At 39.8% G+C, this 18,981-nt stretch overlaps 1 protein-coding gene across 2 annotated transcripts; it reads left to right on the top strand.

The window, feature by feature from the left end:
• Positions 1-2,063: 2,063 nt before the first annotated feature.
• Positions 2,064-18,447, top strand: tecrb (trans-2,3-enoyl-CoA reductase b). 2 transcript variants are annotated; one of them, XM_008288517.1, is made up of 12 exons: positions 2,064-2,300; positions 7,772-7,822; positions 12,802-12,853; positions 12,971-13,015; positions 13,147-13,250; positions 13,698-13,813; positions 15,127-15,232; positions 15,395-15,467; positions 15,555-15,598; positions 15,854-15,911; positions 16,609-16,697; positions 17,732-18,447. In XM_008288517.1, the coding sequence occupies exons 1-12, from the start codon at positions 2,286-2,288 to the stop codon at positions 17,903-17,905; spliced, it is 927 nt and encodes a 308-aa protein (XP_008286739.1). In that variant the 5' UTR covers positions 2,064-2,285; the 3' UTR covers positions 17,906-18,447. The 2 variants fall into 2 exon arrangements, with proteins under 2 accessions (XP_008286739.1, XP_008286738.1); XM_008288516.1 differs by lacking the exon at positions 2,064-2,300 and having other exon boundaries at positions 7,508-7,822.
• The last annotated feature ends 534 nt before the right edge of the window (positions 18,448-18,981 follow it).

Raw genomic sequence — 18,981 nt, 5'->3', positions numbered from 1 at the left:
TATAGTTGTAAAGGTTTATTACCCTTTAATATTACTATTAACACACAAATTATGGTTTTGAAAACGTATTACACCCCATATACTATTTTGTGTCCAAGCACTTACCTTTAAAGGTATATTCCACCCAAAATACGACTTTCTGTGCATGTTCATTTAGTTATAAAGGTTTATTCCACCCCAATAATACTTTCTTCCACACCAGTTATGGTTTTAAGGAGTCATTTCACCCCACATACTAGTTTATGTCCAAGCACGTATAGTTTTTAAGGTTTATTTAAACCAAAATACAACTTTCTGTCCTTGTGCACATAGTGGCATGTGTTGTTGTTTTTGTTTTTTTTTTAATTTCTTTTCTTTGAATTGCATGAGTTTATCTTAACAGTGAAGTCAGTTAGACTCTAGTATCAATAAATTAATACTAAAGACATACTGCCACACCTCAGGCTCGGCAGCTCCTCCAAAAATATCAAATAATTGCACAGCAGGCAAGATGCCCATTTTGTTTGATTCATGTCTCTGCATGATCTTTCAAGTACAATAACAAGAACAAATGTACAAATGACACTTTAAAGCGGCATTGTACATGTATCATACTGACAAGATCTATGTCCACCAGACAAGAAATAAAAGACATACAGGCATTGTGAGTGTTCAGCTTGAAAACAGTAACCAATTTATTTTTTTTAAATTAATTTAAACAAATAAAATCTTGAAAAAAAAATCCACACACTTCAGAAATACATTGATGTATTCATATATGTAATTAGATATGTTGTTAAATGCAACCTAATGTACTTTATGTTTTGTTGAAAAAGTCTTACTTTTTGTATGAATAAGCATTGTCACAAGAATCCACATCTGCACTGGGTGACTTTCCTGTGTTTCAGTAATCAGCAAGCTACAGTTCAAAGTCAAAGTTAGCTTGTAAGAAGTGATTATCGCCGTTTGTATCTTGGGACCATTGCATCATTCTGTCGAGTGAAGCAAAACCTGTTTTTCAAGGATAAGAATGTTGCAAGTTAAAAGGTGGTTAGTTCTGATCACTGTAGGATTTTTTTTTTTTTTACAGAGGAATCTCAAATTCTTTGTAATGTCCCTTTTAGCTATTTTTATGAATAAATTCAAAGTATATGTGCATACAGATGGTTTTGTGAGTTTCTGATACCGTAATTACAAAGCGGGGACTTGATGTGTGCTAGTTTTGAACTTGATTTGTGGTGTTTCACTACTGTAAAACAAATATTGATTGAGTAATTGAGCCAAACGAATATCCCAGATAGACCTTGTTTGTTCCAAAAACATTCTGAAAAAGTACCACCAAGTTCTGTTAATGTTTTCAGTGGGAAGTTTTCTTTTAGTTCCTAGAAAATTTTAAAGGCAGGATAAAGTTCTTCAAAGTTATGCTGTTAAAACATTTTCCACATGTTGCATTACAATGTCCTTCCTTCCTTTTTTTTTTTTTTTTTTAAACTATGGAGCATTGTGGGGATGTTTTGTTGAACTACATCTCCAAAACATCCTCGACTCTTGCAAGGAAAATGTTTTACATTTGTTAATATATCAGTTTACAAGAATGTTTTATAAAAAACATTCTGCCTCTAAGGTTTCTAGAACATTTTGAAAACATTTGTCAGATTTTAAAACACTACTACAACTTGTAGGTATGTTGGTTAATGTTGTGAAACATGTCCTGGAACAACTGATTGCTAACATTACAATTTACTTGAGTAATCAGTAATGCTTTTAATTTTACTTTTTTGTGACAACATACTACACAACTTAAGCAAATTCTATTTGTGAACATTATACATAAATAAGGTAAACACAATGTATACAAAATTGCATTCAAACAAGGGTAAACAAATATTTAAAGATGAGATTAAGGTTTAAACTTGTGAATGGACCAATTTGGAAAGATCAAAACAATGTGGAAAAACTACAAGAAAAAAAATGGATATAAGTATGAAAATGAAGATGACAATTTAATGGTCAAGTGAACCTCAGTCAGTCGTTTCCAGTTGGACAAGAGCTGCCATTCAAAGTGCAAGAAATCCCAACCAAACGAGTAAATCCAATTATCTTCGTAACCTTTCAATTTGCTTAAGTCTCATTGGCTACATAGCTGACGTGTGGGCGTGGTCGTATGACTGTTACGGGTGTTGATTGGCTGCAGTGAACCCGTAGTGCCCGCCTACCGCGTCCTCAGCAGTTGCACATTACTCCGCTGATTGGACGCTGCGCTGTCACTCATCCAGGATATTAAGGAAGGGGCGCAAGCTGCCAAGATGAAGCACTACGAGGTAAGTAGTGTCCATGAATCTCTAAACCGTCAATGGGTCGCTTTATGGGGCCAGAATTTAATTAATGAAACCAATTTAGAATTATTTAGTAATTCTTCAAAGTGTGAAGTTAACCAGGAAGTCAAATTCAGAGCTTTAACTGTGTGCAGGGGATATGGCATGCTGCTGCTGCACCGCCGCCTGTCACCGACTCCTTGCTACGTGACCGGGCTATTGTGGCCCGTTGTACTTAAATTCACGGTTTTGCTGACTAATTTTGCACCAGAAACAACAACTGTACCCGCACAGTTGAAACGAATTGTAGTTACGTTGTGCATTTGTTAAGTTCTCGATGTGAAGTGCACTCCTCGTGAAGCTAAATGGAGACCTTTCTGTGTGGGGTATTGCTCCGCATCATCGCCATCTCTGGCCGGAATGACTCATGGCGCTTCTTATCTCCGTCTTACCCAATAATGCAGGTGAACAGTCAAAGTGCGCAATCTCGGGTCTGTCAAATGAACCCTCAAACTTTGGGATTTTCTTTTAATCTCGTAGTATATGCGAGCTAATGAGCCACTTTAAATGAAACACGAATAAATGTTAACTGCACTGTAAGTTTCTCTAAAACAGTTTTTTCTTGCACACCTTAAAACCCATCAGACAGGATTTGAAGCAGTCTGACAGAAACTGACCCAACCAGTGGCTGCTCTGGTTCTGCTTCTTTCTGATGGCACTTTTAAGACCTATAAGGGGGGGGGGGGAAACAGCATTTATTGACATAATAATCAAAAACAGCATTGAACAGAATACAAGTGAAATGATAAATGTGCTCTTAAATGTGAAGATTATGTAGCAACTAAAACCAGACACTGATTTCTCATTCAATGTGTGCACTGGTGTCTGCATTACTTGCACTGGCCCATGTGGCAATCATAGGCCTCTCCTGCAACCCCTAATCGATTTGTTTACTGACCATCTTCTGTTATCACCTCCTTATCTGGGGCCAATGCCCTTGGCTAGAATTGACAACTTGGATGTACAGACAGGTGACAAATTCAAGGAAAAACCAACAATAAGGGTCTTAGTAAGTTGTTGGACCATCACGTGGTGTGAGAATAGCTTCAGTGCACCTTCTTAGGGCTACAGCAGATTATTGGCACTGATATTTGGCATTTTGAGCAGTTTCCCCATTGGCTGTGTTTTTACATGTGACTTTTGCTACACTTCTACCGTGAAAGATCTGAAACTGAAAAGTTTCTGAAAATCAGGGTTTCTGTGTCCTGAGCTCAGGCTCGCAGGATTGTTCATTGTGGCTGCTACCGCTCTGCTGCCCTGTACCTCAGTAGTTACACTGTCATGAAAGAGATTGCTCAGTGACCCATAAACTCAGCAGATCTAACTTGTTCACATATACCTGTAATATTCTATTTTTAGAAGGCTCAGCAATAGCCTCACTAATTATACAAACTGCAAAAAACATTAACATGAACTCAGTGTGTGCGGTCGGGATTTCATTGTTGTCTGCACCCTGCCTCACAATGTCGCGTACGCTCAAAGACTCTGATGCATCACGCCACCTGATGGCTTGCAATTCTACAATTTCATTTAGCAGACCTTCATTTGACAGACAGAAAATAAACAAACAAAAATAAAAAATCAAACAAATGTCCTCTTACCTCCCCACAGTCTGCTATTGGCATCAGTGTCCTATCACACTTCAACTTGTTCTATGGCACTTATCCAGATTGTTTTGTCCTGACCAGATCCTTGCTTTTGTTTCAGATGTACGTCGCTTTGGATAAACGCGTCTGTTAAATGAAATTGTAGATTTGTAGAACTGATGGCTTGCAGTAGGCGTAACTACTGAGGTACAGGGCAGCAGAGCGATAGCAGCCACAAGAGATGATCCTGTGAGCCTGAGCTCAGGACACAGAAACCCTGATTTTCAGATGCTTTTCAGTTTCAGATCTCTCATGGTAGAAGTGCAGCAAAAGTCATGTGTAAAAAGACAGCCAATGGGGAAGCCGCTCGACTCGAAGATGTAGACTTTTCAACTAAGAATACGTCTGAACACATTGACAACTCTTTGTACTCACTGACAACTCTTTGTACGCATTGACAACTCTTATTACATGTCCGAATTTTGTCTTAACACATTGGCCCCAAAGTCTTGGGTCTACATGTTCAGTCGGGTTGAGATCTGGTGACCGCAAAGGCTGCAACGTATGATTCATCTAATTTTCATAATCATCAAACCACTCGCTGACCTCTTCTGCCCTTTGGATAGGTACATCATCATCCTGGAGGAGACCACTCCCATCAGGATAGAAATAGGATAGAAGGGATCATCCACAATACCTTTGTATTGATTTACAGTGAGCCATTCGACTGAGAGGACAAATTTCCTCCTACAGCCTAGTAGCGCCACTGGATTCCTTCACTGTAGGGGTCAATGGTTCAGGTTTTTCCTTTAATTCATCACCTGTCAGTATGTGTTGAGCTGCTGCGTGATAGTCAGACACAAGATGGACTCACATGGAATCAAATAGACCATGTGGTATACTGAAATATGAGTGCAGGCTCTAGACAGACTGATACTGCTTGCTGCTGTTTCTGCCACTATTACAGCTATTAAAATAGGGATTAACCTTTTTTTTTAGTATTGGCTAGCAATGTACTGCGTGCATGTTAATCAGGCCATGCAATCTAACAGGTCGCAGAACATGATGTAGCATGAGCACTTGTTTTTTGCTTTTCTTTACATGTGGTCAGTGATGAGTCGTAAAAAAAAACTCATCCTAAATGCCCTTTCAACAGTAGCAAGAACATGCATGCTAATTGAAATGATAAAAAATTGCTAATTACTGCATATGACACAAGATTATCACCTTTGAATGTTAGATGCTTATTAAATACATGCACAGGAATAAAATTAGACTATGAATTCTCTGATTTGATTCATGCGTTATTGTGCTCTAGTGACTGTTTTCAAGTGGTTTTTTTTAGCTAAACTCAAGTTGAAATTGTTGTCCAAGTTGGGTGATTTGACCAGTTAAATAATTGTTTCATTGCATTTACACCAGATAGCACCAGAGAGCTGCATCAGCTTCACAGTGATCTGCTTTGCTCACACGCCATTAGTATCAAGAAGCTTGTACATAACACTCGGCAAAGCATAAAATAGATCAATCTGATTAAAACGGCTCAAAAATGATTTCTTACCTCAGGTCAGGAGCTATAGACTAAAACTGCAAAGCGGTGCATCCATTCGTCGTACAATTAAAGTCCACGGTAGCAATTAAAGCAGAGTTCTGGCTGCTTCACCATCGCCTCAGAGAGTGTATTACCAGCACAGACTGTCACTGCCAGAGGTTTTATATAGACGCGATGGTGGGGGGGAGGCACAGTGGCAGTGGGTTTTCCTGGCACAAAGACTGACATGAGGTTATTTCCCTGAAGTAAGTCTCAACTGCAGTGTCATGTGTCCTGCTTGTTTTAAATGTACATGACTGTTTAAAAGCACATCAGTTACTTCATTTAAAGGTTGAAAATGAGATAAAATAAGAATGTAGGTGGCATCTGAAAGAAACAACAAAATTCCTAGAAAGCCAAGTTTTACTTCACTATTGAAGTGTAACACTGAGGGCTAGATCCTTATTATTTTGGTGTGTTTTCTTATTTTCACGCTGATGATAAGCTAAATCAGAGTAACACAGAAGTGCAGAAATGGTTTTAACTCACTGATTTTTAACTTCCTCCGTCACAAGTAAAAGTTTATGAGCAGCCTTAAATGTTTTTGCGAACAAAAAAATAAATTTAACACTGTAATACATGTCTTAAAAGCAAAAATAGTGGCAAGTCCCCTTAATGCTAAACATACGTGTGCAGCCGTACATCATGCAAACATGTATGCAAAAATTAACTAAAAAAATAAAGAGAAAGCAATCAAAAAAAAAAATGTTCATATGCTGAAATTTGGTTAAACTGCATTAATATGTATAAAATGGTAAATCTTAGCTAAATTTGGGGCACAGATGTAGTTCTGTTTGCATATCTGTGTTTTCCACTTCAACCACTTTGCATTTTAAGACTTTGTTTCACACACATGACATGACTTTATGGTTTAATGTGTTTTAGATGAAAGTGCTGCATGTTAAAACTTACATGCATAATTTGCATAAACGTCTGTATAATGTATGGATGTAAATATGTGCAGTGTGTGTTTATGTGCACAGCATTATGAGGCCTTACACAAAATCTATCTTTCTTTATTTCTGCATTCTAACCCATGAATAGAACACATTTCCCAAAGCTCCCTGTTACCACTTGTGACTGTATGTCTTTCATTCATTATGGAAACAGTATCCAGACTGTTCGTCATTAGAGAGCGGAGGCCTGTGGGGGTGGGGGTGGGCTTTACCAAAGGGAATGCCCCTACTAAGCCCTCAGAGTCTGGAGTATTATCACCCAAGGTGGCAGGAAAAGGCGATTCGTCGTGTGTGTGTGTGTGTGTGTGTGTGACTCAGATCTGGCTGCACCGGTTGGTTTCAAGGCACAACGTGCAGTAAAACTCGTCTACTGCTGCATGAGTGAGACCCTAAACTGTTGCATTCAGGTGTTTAGTGGTGGATATGGAGACTGATTGAATGTCAACATAGTGCGATGCATAGTAAGCCCATGACATCGTGACATAGGTGCAGATGGGTGAGAGGTCTGCTGGGAGACGTCTGCTGGAGCAGAGTTTGCAGGGGTTGTTTATATTTAGCTAAGGAAAGGAAGACAGGGGGTCAAACTAGGAAAGAGAGGGGAGGGAGCTGTTTACCACAATACCTCTCCTCCATCTTCCCATTTAGCTGGGAGCTATCAAGGGGGTCGTCAGGTGTCCCTTTTTAGGCATGAGCTATATTTCAAAACCAACATAAAAGAAGCCACAGAGCTCTCTGCACATATATCTTATGAAAGAAACTCGGAGGACAGGCGACAGTTTGGACATTCCTACGTATGCAACTGTGCACACACATGTGGCATATGTTTGCGCTGCGGGGGTCGGCTGGCAGTTTAAATAAAGCAGTGCACCAGAAGTGAAGGAATGAGGGAGGGAGGGAGGGTGAGAGAATGACAGAAGAGGAGGAGGAGGAGGAGGAGGAAGCAGAGGGAGGGGGAGAGGAGAGCATGGCAGATTTATTTCCACAGCTGAGTGCTGCCCCTCTCCTCTCCTCTCCTCTCCTCTCCGGCTTGGCGTGGGTCTGAGATCGACAGTAGAGAGGCGGAGAGTGACGAGAGAGCTGAGGGGAAGAGCGTGGGGAAGATCGGAATAAACTGAGCGCAGGGGGAGAACTGTGGACATGGATGCCCTAGCGTTAGAGGCCACTAGTGGTAAAAAGACGACTAACGGGGCGGCGGCGGCAGCGCCTGCTGCCCCTGCGCCGGCTCAAGCACCGGTCAAACGAAAACCTGCCAAAAAAACTAAAAAGGCTGTTGTTTTTTTTGAGGTGGAGATTCTGGATGCCAAGACCAAGGACAAGCTCTGCTTCCTGGACAAGGTGAGAACTCATTTTCCTTCTAACTGCTTTCATCTTCATGCAAGTTAAATCACACTTTAATACCTGCAGCTCTCACTAAAGCTTTTTTTTTTTTTTTTGTAAATAACTGCCTGTGCTGTTTGTCTGTATGCTCACCAAATGCAACAGATGCAAGATGTCTGGTCTTGTATTACATAAAGATTCTCTGTATGTGAGTCAGGTGTTTTCTAGAACATTGGAGAGCTGCTGTCAGTCAGTGGGTGTGTAGCCTCTAAATGTAACTGTCAACACACACTGGGGAGCCTTTTAAATGTGCAACACAACGCTGCTGGGTTTAGTTATCTGGGCAAAAAAGAAGCGGATGGCACGTACATGGATAGAGGCTCAGAAACAACCGCTACAATACAACGATTTAGGTCTGTGTTATTTTTGAGGCTTTAGTTATGGGGGTGCAGTTCACTTACAGTATAGGGCATTACAACACCGTCACAACCTACAAAGTACAGGTGTTTATGTGCAGTTAAATGTGTTCCTGTGTTATATAATTCATAATATCAATAATAATATTCGTAATATGCGGTTAAACACTGCCTGACACGTATATAATAAAAAAAATACATTCATTGTTACACTTTTCTGACTCTTTAGAGAATGTAACTATAAACTTGACCAGTGGTTTATTGTCATCTTGCGAGCTGGGCTGTATGACACTCAAAAAATATCTACTTTTGAAATAAGACCACAAAAGCTAAAGGAAATTCTGTATAATTTACTGCAACAGTCACTTGGTTGATAGTTTTTAATCCAGTTTCTGACTTTTCAAAGATTTTTTCTGAACTAAAAAAAGCACATTACCTACAGCAGTTTCAGATTAGAAATTTTTGTGTTGATACTTACTAAACATATTTTTTTTTTAGATTGAGACACCTAGAATAAAACAGAACCATCAAAGTTGCTGTTGAGTTTTGTTGTTGATTACAGCCGTCACTGTAGAAGCAGAGGCGGTATTCTTTGGGGTTATACTACTAGAATCTTTAAAAACGAGTTCACAAAGTGCTTCGACAGATGAAACAAAAGCAGGATACCTCGAAGGCAAAATCACAACAGGTTGCCAGATTGTAAGGCCAAGAAAAGTGAGACAAATTTAATGATGCAATAATACAAAATGCAATATTTTCATACAATTACATGCTAATAAAATGATAAAAGCAATTTTAAAAAATTTAATAACAATAAAGAGACAATGTCACATAAACACAAGTTTATGAAAGTGGATTTTAGGAAGTCATTTAATGGAAGTCAGTGATTCTGCGAGGCCTGATTTCCTTCGGCAGCTTGTTCCAAAGCTGAGTGACCCTGATGACAAAATGTGGTCACCTTTAGATTTAAAGCCTCGACCTCTGAAGCAGCCAGAAGGGCCTCAAGTGATGATCTAAGGCGATGTCAACACAGTTTCATTATAGCTTTCAAGACGCTGCTGTTAAATGCTCACTTTTACATGTGCATGTGAAAGGTGTAGGTCGTCCTCATTATATCTTTATATTAAGCCGTATCGCATCTTATCTTATCTTATCTTATCTTATCTTATCTTATCTTATCTTATCTTATCTTATCTTATCTTATCTTATCTTATCTTATGTGAGCTTGTCTTGACTGTCTTGTCTGTGCAGGGTTTTACCACTGTAATACAAGAACACACTTTACACTGCGCTTAGTTATGGCGAGTGTGATGTTGACTGATGGACTTAAGTTGTGTTTACAGTCGGGACTAAAGGATATCACTGTCGCATCAACTATATTTATTTTGACGGGACATTTTAAGCTTATTGTTTTATCGGCCATATTTACAGTAATTAGAATTTGGCCCGCCCTTTGTTATTGTTGTGTTAGACAGATTTAACTTGTTAGTGTCCAGCCTGCAGGTTAGTGCGGTCGCATTAGATGAGTTTAGTGTATTGTTGTTGTGAGTTTAAGTTGCATTAGTTGCTGTCAGCCAGGGGAGACTTGGTTTATTAAAGGCTGCTTCTCAGGACTGCAGAGTATAACGCGCTAAAGGTGCTATCCTTGCTGGATTATACCCAGTTGTCGGCTTAGCGGAGTTTCCATGGTAGCATCTGCAATCTTATCACCTTTTGGAGGGGCAGTTTCGCAGATATGACAGATATAGATTTGGATCTGGACTGAGTGCCCTTAGGGGGAACTGGTTTCTTAAAGTAGGCTAACAGAGCTGAGTTCGAAATAAAACTCTGCGCCTGTGTCACGTCTGGGCCAGTGTTTAGGACAAACTGAGTGATCTCGAAACTGCCTTGTGGAAAGAGTGGAGGAGCCTCAGGGGTCACTGAGGGGTGGTTTCTAAAAAGCCAGCCTTAGTGATGTCACCCTGCTGAAAATGGCATGTGGTCCTCAGGAGGACACGAACAGAAGCCAAGTCAGTTACCGCAGCAGACCTCTCCAGTCTACTACAGATCAGTCACATGACCTGTGTTTAAAATGCAAACCTGGCAGCAGGAGAGTCTCTATATTCAGTAGATCTGCTGTTTTAAGGACGGTACCATCAAGAAAATGCTTTAATTTCTCCCTAAATAGCCCTAAAATGGAAACACTTCATGGCATGTTCTGCTAAACAGAAACGGTACAATGATTTAGCACTGCTAAACTGTTTAATCGCATGTCTGGGTGTTGGATTGTCTGTACAGCCAAACTCTGTGCTCCCTAACAAGTATGAACGTTAAAAAGTCATGTAACAGGGAATTTTGTCCCAGTTTTTGCACTTGTGTGTCCTCTTGCATCAGACATTTGCTTGGACAGTCAGATCACTGGCAGCCCAGGCCAGCAGGGGAATAAATAGTGCCTAATTTTTAAGAAACCATTGATTGAACTTGCAAAAACTGGATTTTGTGAATCATTTTTATTTGATATATCTATTTTTCAATGCACCAAATCAATTTTATTTCTGTTCTAATAGCCTTACTTAGGGTATTATTTGATGATACTAAATACTGTCACTTAAATTAGATAGTTGCATACCTCACTGCATGCAGCTGTTCAGAATGTTTTTTTTTTTTTTAATGGAGTTAAAATTGAGTCCATGTCCAACTGGGACTAATTTAAGTGTTAGCATTAATGTGGAATTTTATAATAGCAATGACATAGAAACTGTATTTAAATCTCTGATCCCAAAACCAGCTGAAGGATTTGAAAGGCATGTTATCTTTAAAAAACAGCCGCATTAGCACCATTTATCAGAGCCAGACAACAGAAACAATTGTTGGGTTTTAGTATCTGCAAGACTCCTTGAGCTACTCATGTGGGCTGTGCTGTTTCATTTAGAAGACATGACCAAATCTAAGCTAAAAAGTTATGATATTTTCTTAAAATTGCTTTATTCTACATGTCTCGTTTAACAATTGGCCAGAAAAAAAAAAAAAGCCAGATTCTGTGAAAAATTCTGTGCTCCTCAATGCAACTGGGAAGCCATGACTAACCAAGAGTTCATTCAGGAACTTTTTGGCTAAACTGGGCTGAACTGCAGGCTGTTTTTACACAGAGTGGATATGAGACAAGTATTGAAGCAGGTTAAAAATGTATGTAGTGCTGCTATAGCTCAGCTGGTTGAGCTGGCAATCCCTATACTGGGGCTATAGTCCCCAACGCAGCGGTCGTGGGTTTGAATCCAGACCATGGCCATTTGGTCCAGGTCCCTCCCCCATTCTTCTCCCCACTTTCCTGTCTCTCTCTCTACTGTCCTGTCAAATAAAGGCAAAAAAATGTATGTGGAAAAATACCTACAGTATGTAAAGCCACCATGTTTCCTCTCTGTTGATATTACTGGAAAACTTCAGGAAAAAAACGCTGATTTCAGGGTTTTTTTAACATTCTTGCAAAATAAAGAAATTAGTTTTTTGTATTTTTTTTTTCTTTCCTTTTTTCAAATGATTTATAGCATTAAAACGGTGTCATACTGCACAAAAGACATTTCCAAGTTCTCTCTACGTCTAGCAATGGTTGTGGTTTTTCATAGAGGTACAGGACTTTATATTGCAGTAAAATAAAAACAAAAAAAAACCCCACAGTTACTAAGAAAGTGACATGAGCAAAAAACAGACAGAAATTGCTAGCGGTTTAGAGGCCTAATTGTTTGCTAATCATGGTCCATATCTAATGCACTTAATAAGGTCAGTATGCTGATCCTGATCCAGCATATTTTGTCAACACACCCCAAGACTGGAAAAATAGTCACAGCTGAATCATCTGTCACTCAGAGTTCTTCTGCCATTATAAAACGCTCAGCTTTTGACACAATAATTATCATTGTTTTATGAGAATTAAAACAGTCTTATGATATTGCCAATAAATCATGCCACAGTCAATGTAAAGAGCTATTATAGACAACTAGGAATTTATTGCTGCCTAAAGACAAGCAGAGTCACCCACCATAAACACTTCAAGCGGAATCAATTGAAGCTGTATATCCGCCTGCTTTTTAGCTGCAGTTTCGCTCATTTGTAGAAGCAGCAAATCCGGAAGGAATGCAGAGTGTAGGATGCCTCAACTCAAACAGAAAAAGTCATTTGATCAAATGAGTGGGAATGTGTGAAAGACTTTAAATTTCCTGATTCATCCTCAGTCTAGCAGGTTTCAGGGCTCTATTAACTCGTGTGTGTGTGTGTGTTCATATTTGCCTTCTTGTGCTCTTTATGTTCCTGCTTTGTTGCTATTGTGTTTTATATCAGGGCAGCTGTGGCATTGCTGGCACCCCAGCTTAAGGTTGTGTATTTTGGCTGTGGTTATCTGTGTGTGTGCATGTGTGTGAGTGTTTGTGCCGAGGCTCTCTGAATACCAGCTGTTAAATAGCCCACATCCATGGGGTGTGTGGGCACAGCCAGAGCTAAATTTACCTCTAATCGCCATCATGAATGGAAAACAGGGTTATTATCGGTCCCTTTTGTGCGCTTGTGTGTACACGTCCCTCCATTTATTTATTGTGTTGTTATTTCTAGGTCGAGCCAAATGCGACTATCGGGGAGATCAAGTCGATGTTCCACAAGAGCCGTGAGTTCCATCCGTCTGCAGCCCTCATAAATCTGATTCAAGATCAAGAAAACCCTATTAAAAGCACACAGTACGCTGACTTACTGCGTTAAGAAGTGTTTGTCTTGTCTGTTTCAGATCCTCAGTGGTACCCAGCCAGACAGTCCATTCGCCTCGACCCCAGTACGTCAGATTAAGTGTGACGCTTTATCAGTATAATTAACGTTAATGTTGCGCTGCTTCTCTCTACGCTCGGCTCATAATTTACGGTGAGTCCCGGTAAGTGTATTAAGCACCGTGTGTCTGGGTTTCAGAGGGGAAGTCTCTGAAGGATGAGGATGTTCTGCAGCATCTTCCTGTGGGAACCACGGCAACCTTCTACTTCAGAGACCTGGGAGCTCAGATCAGCTGGGTTACAGTGAGTACAGCAACACAAAGGCCGGTCCAAAGTCTGGAACAGTCTGTGCTGCCACAGTCGGGTCCAACAGCTCTGACAAGCCCAAATACATCAGAGTGCAAGTAGGATCAAGCGGAGCTATATTGAGATTTCCCACTGGGTAAAAAGGGATTGTGTGTATGTGGGGCAGAAGTTTCCTCCTGACCTTGAGGTTAATTCGCTGCACAGAAGTTACAGTTAAAGTTGTTTTGGCTCTGCAGACAAGTAGAGGAAATACAGGTAGAGGAGAGACGGAGCACACATAGGGAACATAATGTATGTATTTTTAAGACATATTGACAAGCTGGTATGTAAATGATATGACCGTGTGGCTTACAGAGGCTAAAATGGATAAAACAGTATGTGCTCATAGTTTGTCTGAGTTTAACTCAGTCTCCAAATGATCCTGTCATACCTTCTTGTTTTCAGGTTTTTCTGACAGAGTATACCGGCCCTCTGGTCATCTATCTGATGTTCTACTTCAGAGTTCCCTTCATCTACGCACCCAAATATGACTTCACCACCAGTAAACACTGGGTTGTACAGTGAGTGTCTCAGACGTACCTTTTTACAGTTACATCAGTGTGTCTACTTTGACATTTTGGGAAATATGATATAAGAGAAGGCTGATGTCACTTATGTGTCTCTAAATGAAGTATGAAACTTCAGCCACATATCAAGCAACATGGGAAACTTCCTTCCCATGGTAACTGATGCTGTGGAGCTCACTTGGTCAGGAGCAGGTTAGGTTCAGAGTTTAGGATTTAAATTGGCTGGAAAGAGCGTCTCCCTTTAACCAGATTGTTTCCTGACTATTATTTATGAGCGATACAGAGTCTCAGCTGAGGGAATGTGTTTTATCTGCAAACATGCTGAGCTGTGCTTTACTAATATCACTGAATGAAGCCATGTAATTGTGGTATCACACACTGTAAATATCGCGTTGCCACTGGAACCAGACATGTATTTAGTTGGCGATGCAGAAATCGCATAAATATGTTTTTATGTTTGGTTCTGATTTACTGTCAAGTCCGTTTACGCTGCTGGTACTGCAGCTGATAGAACACAGATAAGAAAATGTATTATTCTACTGGTATTTATTACAGAGAATATTCAATCAATAACATTAATTTGATTTGGCCAAAAATTCAAATGATATCCTGCTTTATGGGACAGTGTCAGACCTAAATGCACTTCAATAGAAGATCAGGTTTAAATATATGAAGTTTAAAGTTTAGGGAAGACACACAGTGCAAACATTTAAAGGTTGCATACAATATAATATTTTTGCAGCCACTCAAACTCAGATGCATGTTAGTGTGTGTGAGTTCCTCTTTCAAGCTGTTGTGACAAGTTTATATCAACTTGATGGTCAGCAAGGCTAGAGGGAGGCTGCGGGTAACCTGATGAATTGCCTCTGGGTGTGGCTCGAGGCTACATTAGCTGCTACTTGAAACCGTAGAAGCTGCATTGTGGGTAATGTAGGTGGCAGGTTATGATATGTAGGCAAAGCGCAGGGAATAAAAAATACATGCAGTTCTTCTGTGCCGGTTTTGATTCCCCTTTTGAAAAAATTGTAGGAGTAAATCAGTGGCTCTTATTGCATTAATATCACCTCGAAAATGTTCCTCTAGACAAAGCCAATCCAAACTTGTACATAAATTCAATGTGCCTTTCTTTTGTATTTGCTATCAACATTCGAATAAAGAATTTATATATTTTTTTAAATATATGTATATATTGTATTAATATTGAAATTACCCTTAAAAAACTACGTTGACAACTCTTAGACAAGATCTCACACGTCTGTTTCTAGCGACTGCAGTAGACCTAACACGAGCGTCTGTACTTTTTGCAGTCTCGCCTGTATGTGTCACTCTTTCCACTACGTGAAGAGGCTCCTGGAGACGCTGTTTGTCCATCGCTTCTCTCATGGAACAATGCCGCTTCGCAACATCTTTAAGGTGATGAACGCTCCTCCTCTCACACTCTGTCATCACTTGTCTTTTGCACGTGTGAAAGTATGAACTAAACTGAGCGAGAGGAGAACATGAGTTTGAAGAAATGTAGCTCTACCACCACCATACGTCTCGTTGACAATGGTCCTGTCGTGTTTGTTTGTGCAGAACTGTACCTACTACTGGGGCTTTGCAGCATGGATGGCGTATTACATCAACCACCCTCTATATACACCACCCAGTGAGTACACTAGCACCTGCATATTCATACGCACATCGCTCACATGCTACCTTTTGTCACTGATTATGCTTACCCTGTCTTTTACAGTTTACGGGGAGCAACAGATCAGACTCGCTCTCATCATATTCTTGGTAAGAATGTTTCTCACTTCAAAACTTTGCTCTGTAAATCATCTAGCGTTGACTTTAATTGACAAATCATGGTCTTTCACGTAATGGACGTAGTATTTTTCTTTGTTTTTCTCTTGTTGATAACCTCGTACGTGTATAATAAGTGAGCTTTGTCAGATTAATACGAACTCTAACCCGTGTTTCAATGTCGTTATCTTTCCTTGTACACACATTCGGTATTAAATTGTGTGACATTATCCATGTTTTCCTTCTTAGTTCTGTCAGATTGGCAACTTTTCCATCCACGTCGCTCTGCGGAACCTCCGTCCACCAGGTAAACACACCTTCACACCTGGACGTCCATCTCTCACTCCAACACACAGCTGTACGTGTACATGTTAGCCACATCTGTGAGAAACCCCAGAGCAGAAATCATTTTAGATCTTGCTCCCATTCATATTCTGCTTTGTTCACTCATTTTTCTACATCCTGGCTACTGCACAGATGTGAGGAGCAACAACTATATGACCTTTACCTTCTGTATGTGTTATAGGAAAGAGCAATAGGACTGAGAAACTTAGCAAAGAATGTTTCTTTTCTCACCTATGTTGAAATTTAAAGACTGTTTAAAAACATTTTTAGTCATGTGTAAAGAGTCCTTTAGAAGCCTTTTAGAAGTTAGGAGCAAATTTAACTTCAAAGGTCTGTATGCACGTTCTACATTAACGTAGAGATGTACAGAGATGTAAGCATTGGACATTATACTCTGAAATAAGCTGAATAAACTAAACCCACTGAATCCAAGAATGTGAAAGTGAGCATTGTGTAGTTAGAACACTTCCTAATCGTTTGTCACAAAAACTCAGAGTGCTTTCCAGTTCAGTTCATGATTAAACAAGCAGCTGACTGAGGAATCAGGTTTTAGGAGGCTTCATCACTGGGCAACAGTAGGTTTATTTATAATGTCAGGGCAAAATGTAGAGAAAAAGATTGATTATAAATATTTTCATTTTCTCTCTACCTGCATCCAGGCTCTAAGACCAGGAAGATTCCCTACCCAACCAAGAATCCCTTCACCTGGATCTTCCTGCTGGTCTCCTGCCCCAACTACACGTATGAGGTACATGATTCATTCATCATGGTAGATGATGGTAGTTTTCTCTGTGAACAGGACGTTTATTGGACAGAACTGCTGTTCAATGTAGAGTTACATAAAGCAGGTGAGAGGAAACGGCTCACCAGTATTGTACTGCCTTGTACATTTTGTGCGATACTACAGAAATAGACTTTATGTAGGTAACGTTTGTTATTGTAGCGTGTTCCTTTGAACTGGTAAATGCTACCTGAAGGTTTTATAGATGCAGTTCTTGTGGCTGCTGCCCTCTGCTGGTCATAGTACATCTACAAGGGCAGCTCAAAAAAGTAGGACGTTGTACAGAATAAACTCATTTTTTTGTAATTTAAGTCCAAAAGATAAACTTTCTTATATTCTATATTGGTTACACATAAAGTGACATATTTCAAGCCATATGTTTTTAGTAAATTACTACTGAAACAGTATAAATGGTGTATCTCTTGGTCTAATTAAGTAATCATGACTACAATCATGGGGGAGACTTGTCCCGAAGACAAGGGCACTTCTGAAAAGTACGTTTATACCTGTTTTTTTTTTTTTTTTTGATTGATCCTAGTAAATAATAATTTGAGATGCTGGACTTCTCATTTTCATAAGCTATAAGCCGTAATCATCATAGTCAAAACACTGAAAATTCTTAAAATATTTCACATTCTGAAAGTTTACCACTTTAAATTACAAAAAAAAAAAAAAACTTTACCACAATGTTCTAATTGTTTAAACTGCACCTTTAAGTCCAAAATTCCATCTCTTTTTCTTCCTACTCATTTTTATTTCAACTCTACTATACCACATTTACAATAGTTATGTCCAAAACGTTCACAGTGGAAGGAAGAAGTCACATGTATGACATATGCACAGCGTTCTCACATTTCATACAGTGCGGTTGTATCTTACTGAAAAATTGATTCATAAGCATCTAAAATCTCAATTTGCTCACTCTGAACAGCTGATGTTTTCTACAGAGCATGGTTTAGAAGAACTGCTCATGTTTACCATCCTTCCTCTTCCTCTTGCAGCTGGGCTCCTGGCTCGGCTTCACCCTGATGACCCAGTGTCTGCCGGTGGCCTTCTTCACCTTGGTGGGCTTCATCCAGATGACCGTTTGGGCCAAGGGCAAGCACCGCAGTTACCTGAAGGAGTTCCGCGACTACCCTCCCCTCCGCTCGCCCATCCTGCCCTTCATCCTGTAGAGGACTAGTCGGCTGCTTCCTCGCCCAGTCAGCTCTCCCTGCTTGTAGGACGACTCCCCTCCTCTCCAGTGCTAGCAGAGAGGGTGCGCTCCCCTTTTTCCTTCCTCCCAAAATCTACACTGGATCTTAGTAGACTGCAAGAATCTAAGCTTGTCGCTGCTTTTTGTCCTTGCAAGCCAAACCTCCCCTTCCCGTCGTCAGCTCCCGTCGTGTTGAGTGAAAATGTAAAACCTTACACTTGTTCTAATTTTTTTTATTGCAGGCAGACAAACCCATTCTGACTGGTTAACTGACTTGTGTGCGTTTAATCTCCCAGAGCAGACTTTACCTTCACACTACCCAGCGTACACTGAATGACTTGCTGTACATCAGAACTCCTCTTTCACCATCCGATACTGTGGCTTTGAGGTTGAACCTGCACTTGGTGATATTCAACACATCTTAAACTGTTCCGTTTTGATATCCATAAATCTGAATTTGAAACCATGGCAGAATTTCATTTGTTGATGTCTGGCGTAATTTATTAAAAAAAGGTAAACTAACATGCTCTTGACTTATCTTTTTTTTTTGGGGGGGGTTTAACTGTTTGAGGTTCATCCAAAATATCTACAATAATTAGTAGCTGACTGCATTTAACATTTAAAGGAGGAATAACAACAACAAAAAAAAACTTCTGGCAAATATTGTAAATTGAAGGAAGTTTTCTTCTTGAATGAAAAATGACGATGCACAAAGGCAAAGTTATCCTGAACAAAGGACTGACTTATTAGGGTCCGAGCACCCAAAAGGGTGCGAAGAAAGAAAAGAAAAGAAAGAAAGAGAGGGACTACAGAAACAAATACAAACATCAAACACCAACGTATATCTCTGAGAAAATTAGTTAAAGCTGCCTTCTTTCTCAAGTCACAAGGCATGGCAAAAGCATCCAAAAAAAAAAACTTCCTGACATACTTTTTTTTACCATGACAACATTGCAGAGCAAATCATTTTGACTTTTTTTTATTGAGGCCCGAATACATAAAGTGTTTTTTCTCAGGAAGTACCTTCCTAAGCTGTCTTTAGACACATTCAGGACA

Source organism: Stegastes partitus, unplaced genomic scaffold (assembly GCF_000690725.1).
Source record: "Stegastes partitus isolate 25-593 unplaced genomic scaffold, Stegastes_partitus-1.0.2 Scaffold563, whole genome shotgun sequence".
NCBI classification, from domain to species: Eukaryota; Metazoa; Chordata; class Actinopteri; family Pomacentridae; genus Stegastes; species Stegastes partitus.
This window is presented reverse-complemented; position numbering and strand designations above follow the sequence as displayed.

Bases quoted from the DNA above. Each gene is read 5' to 3' on its own strand.
- tecrb (XM_008288516.1), top strand. From the start codon at position 7,625: ATGGATGCCCTAGCGTTAGAGGCCACTAGTGGTAAAAAGACGACTAAC. The intron at 13,814-15,126 runs GTGAGTGTCTCA...TACTTTTTGCAG, and splicing joins AGTAAACACTGGGTTGTACA to TCTCGCCTGTATGTGTCACT. The intron at 15,912-16,608 runs GTAAACACACCT...ACCTGCATCCAG, and splicing joins GCGGAACCTCCGTCCACCAG to GCTCTAAGACCAGGAAGATT.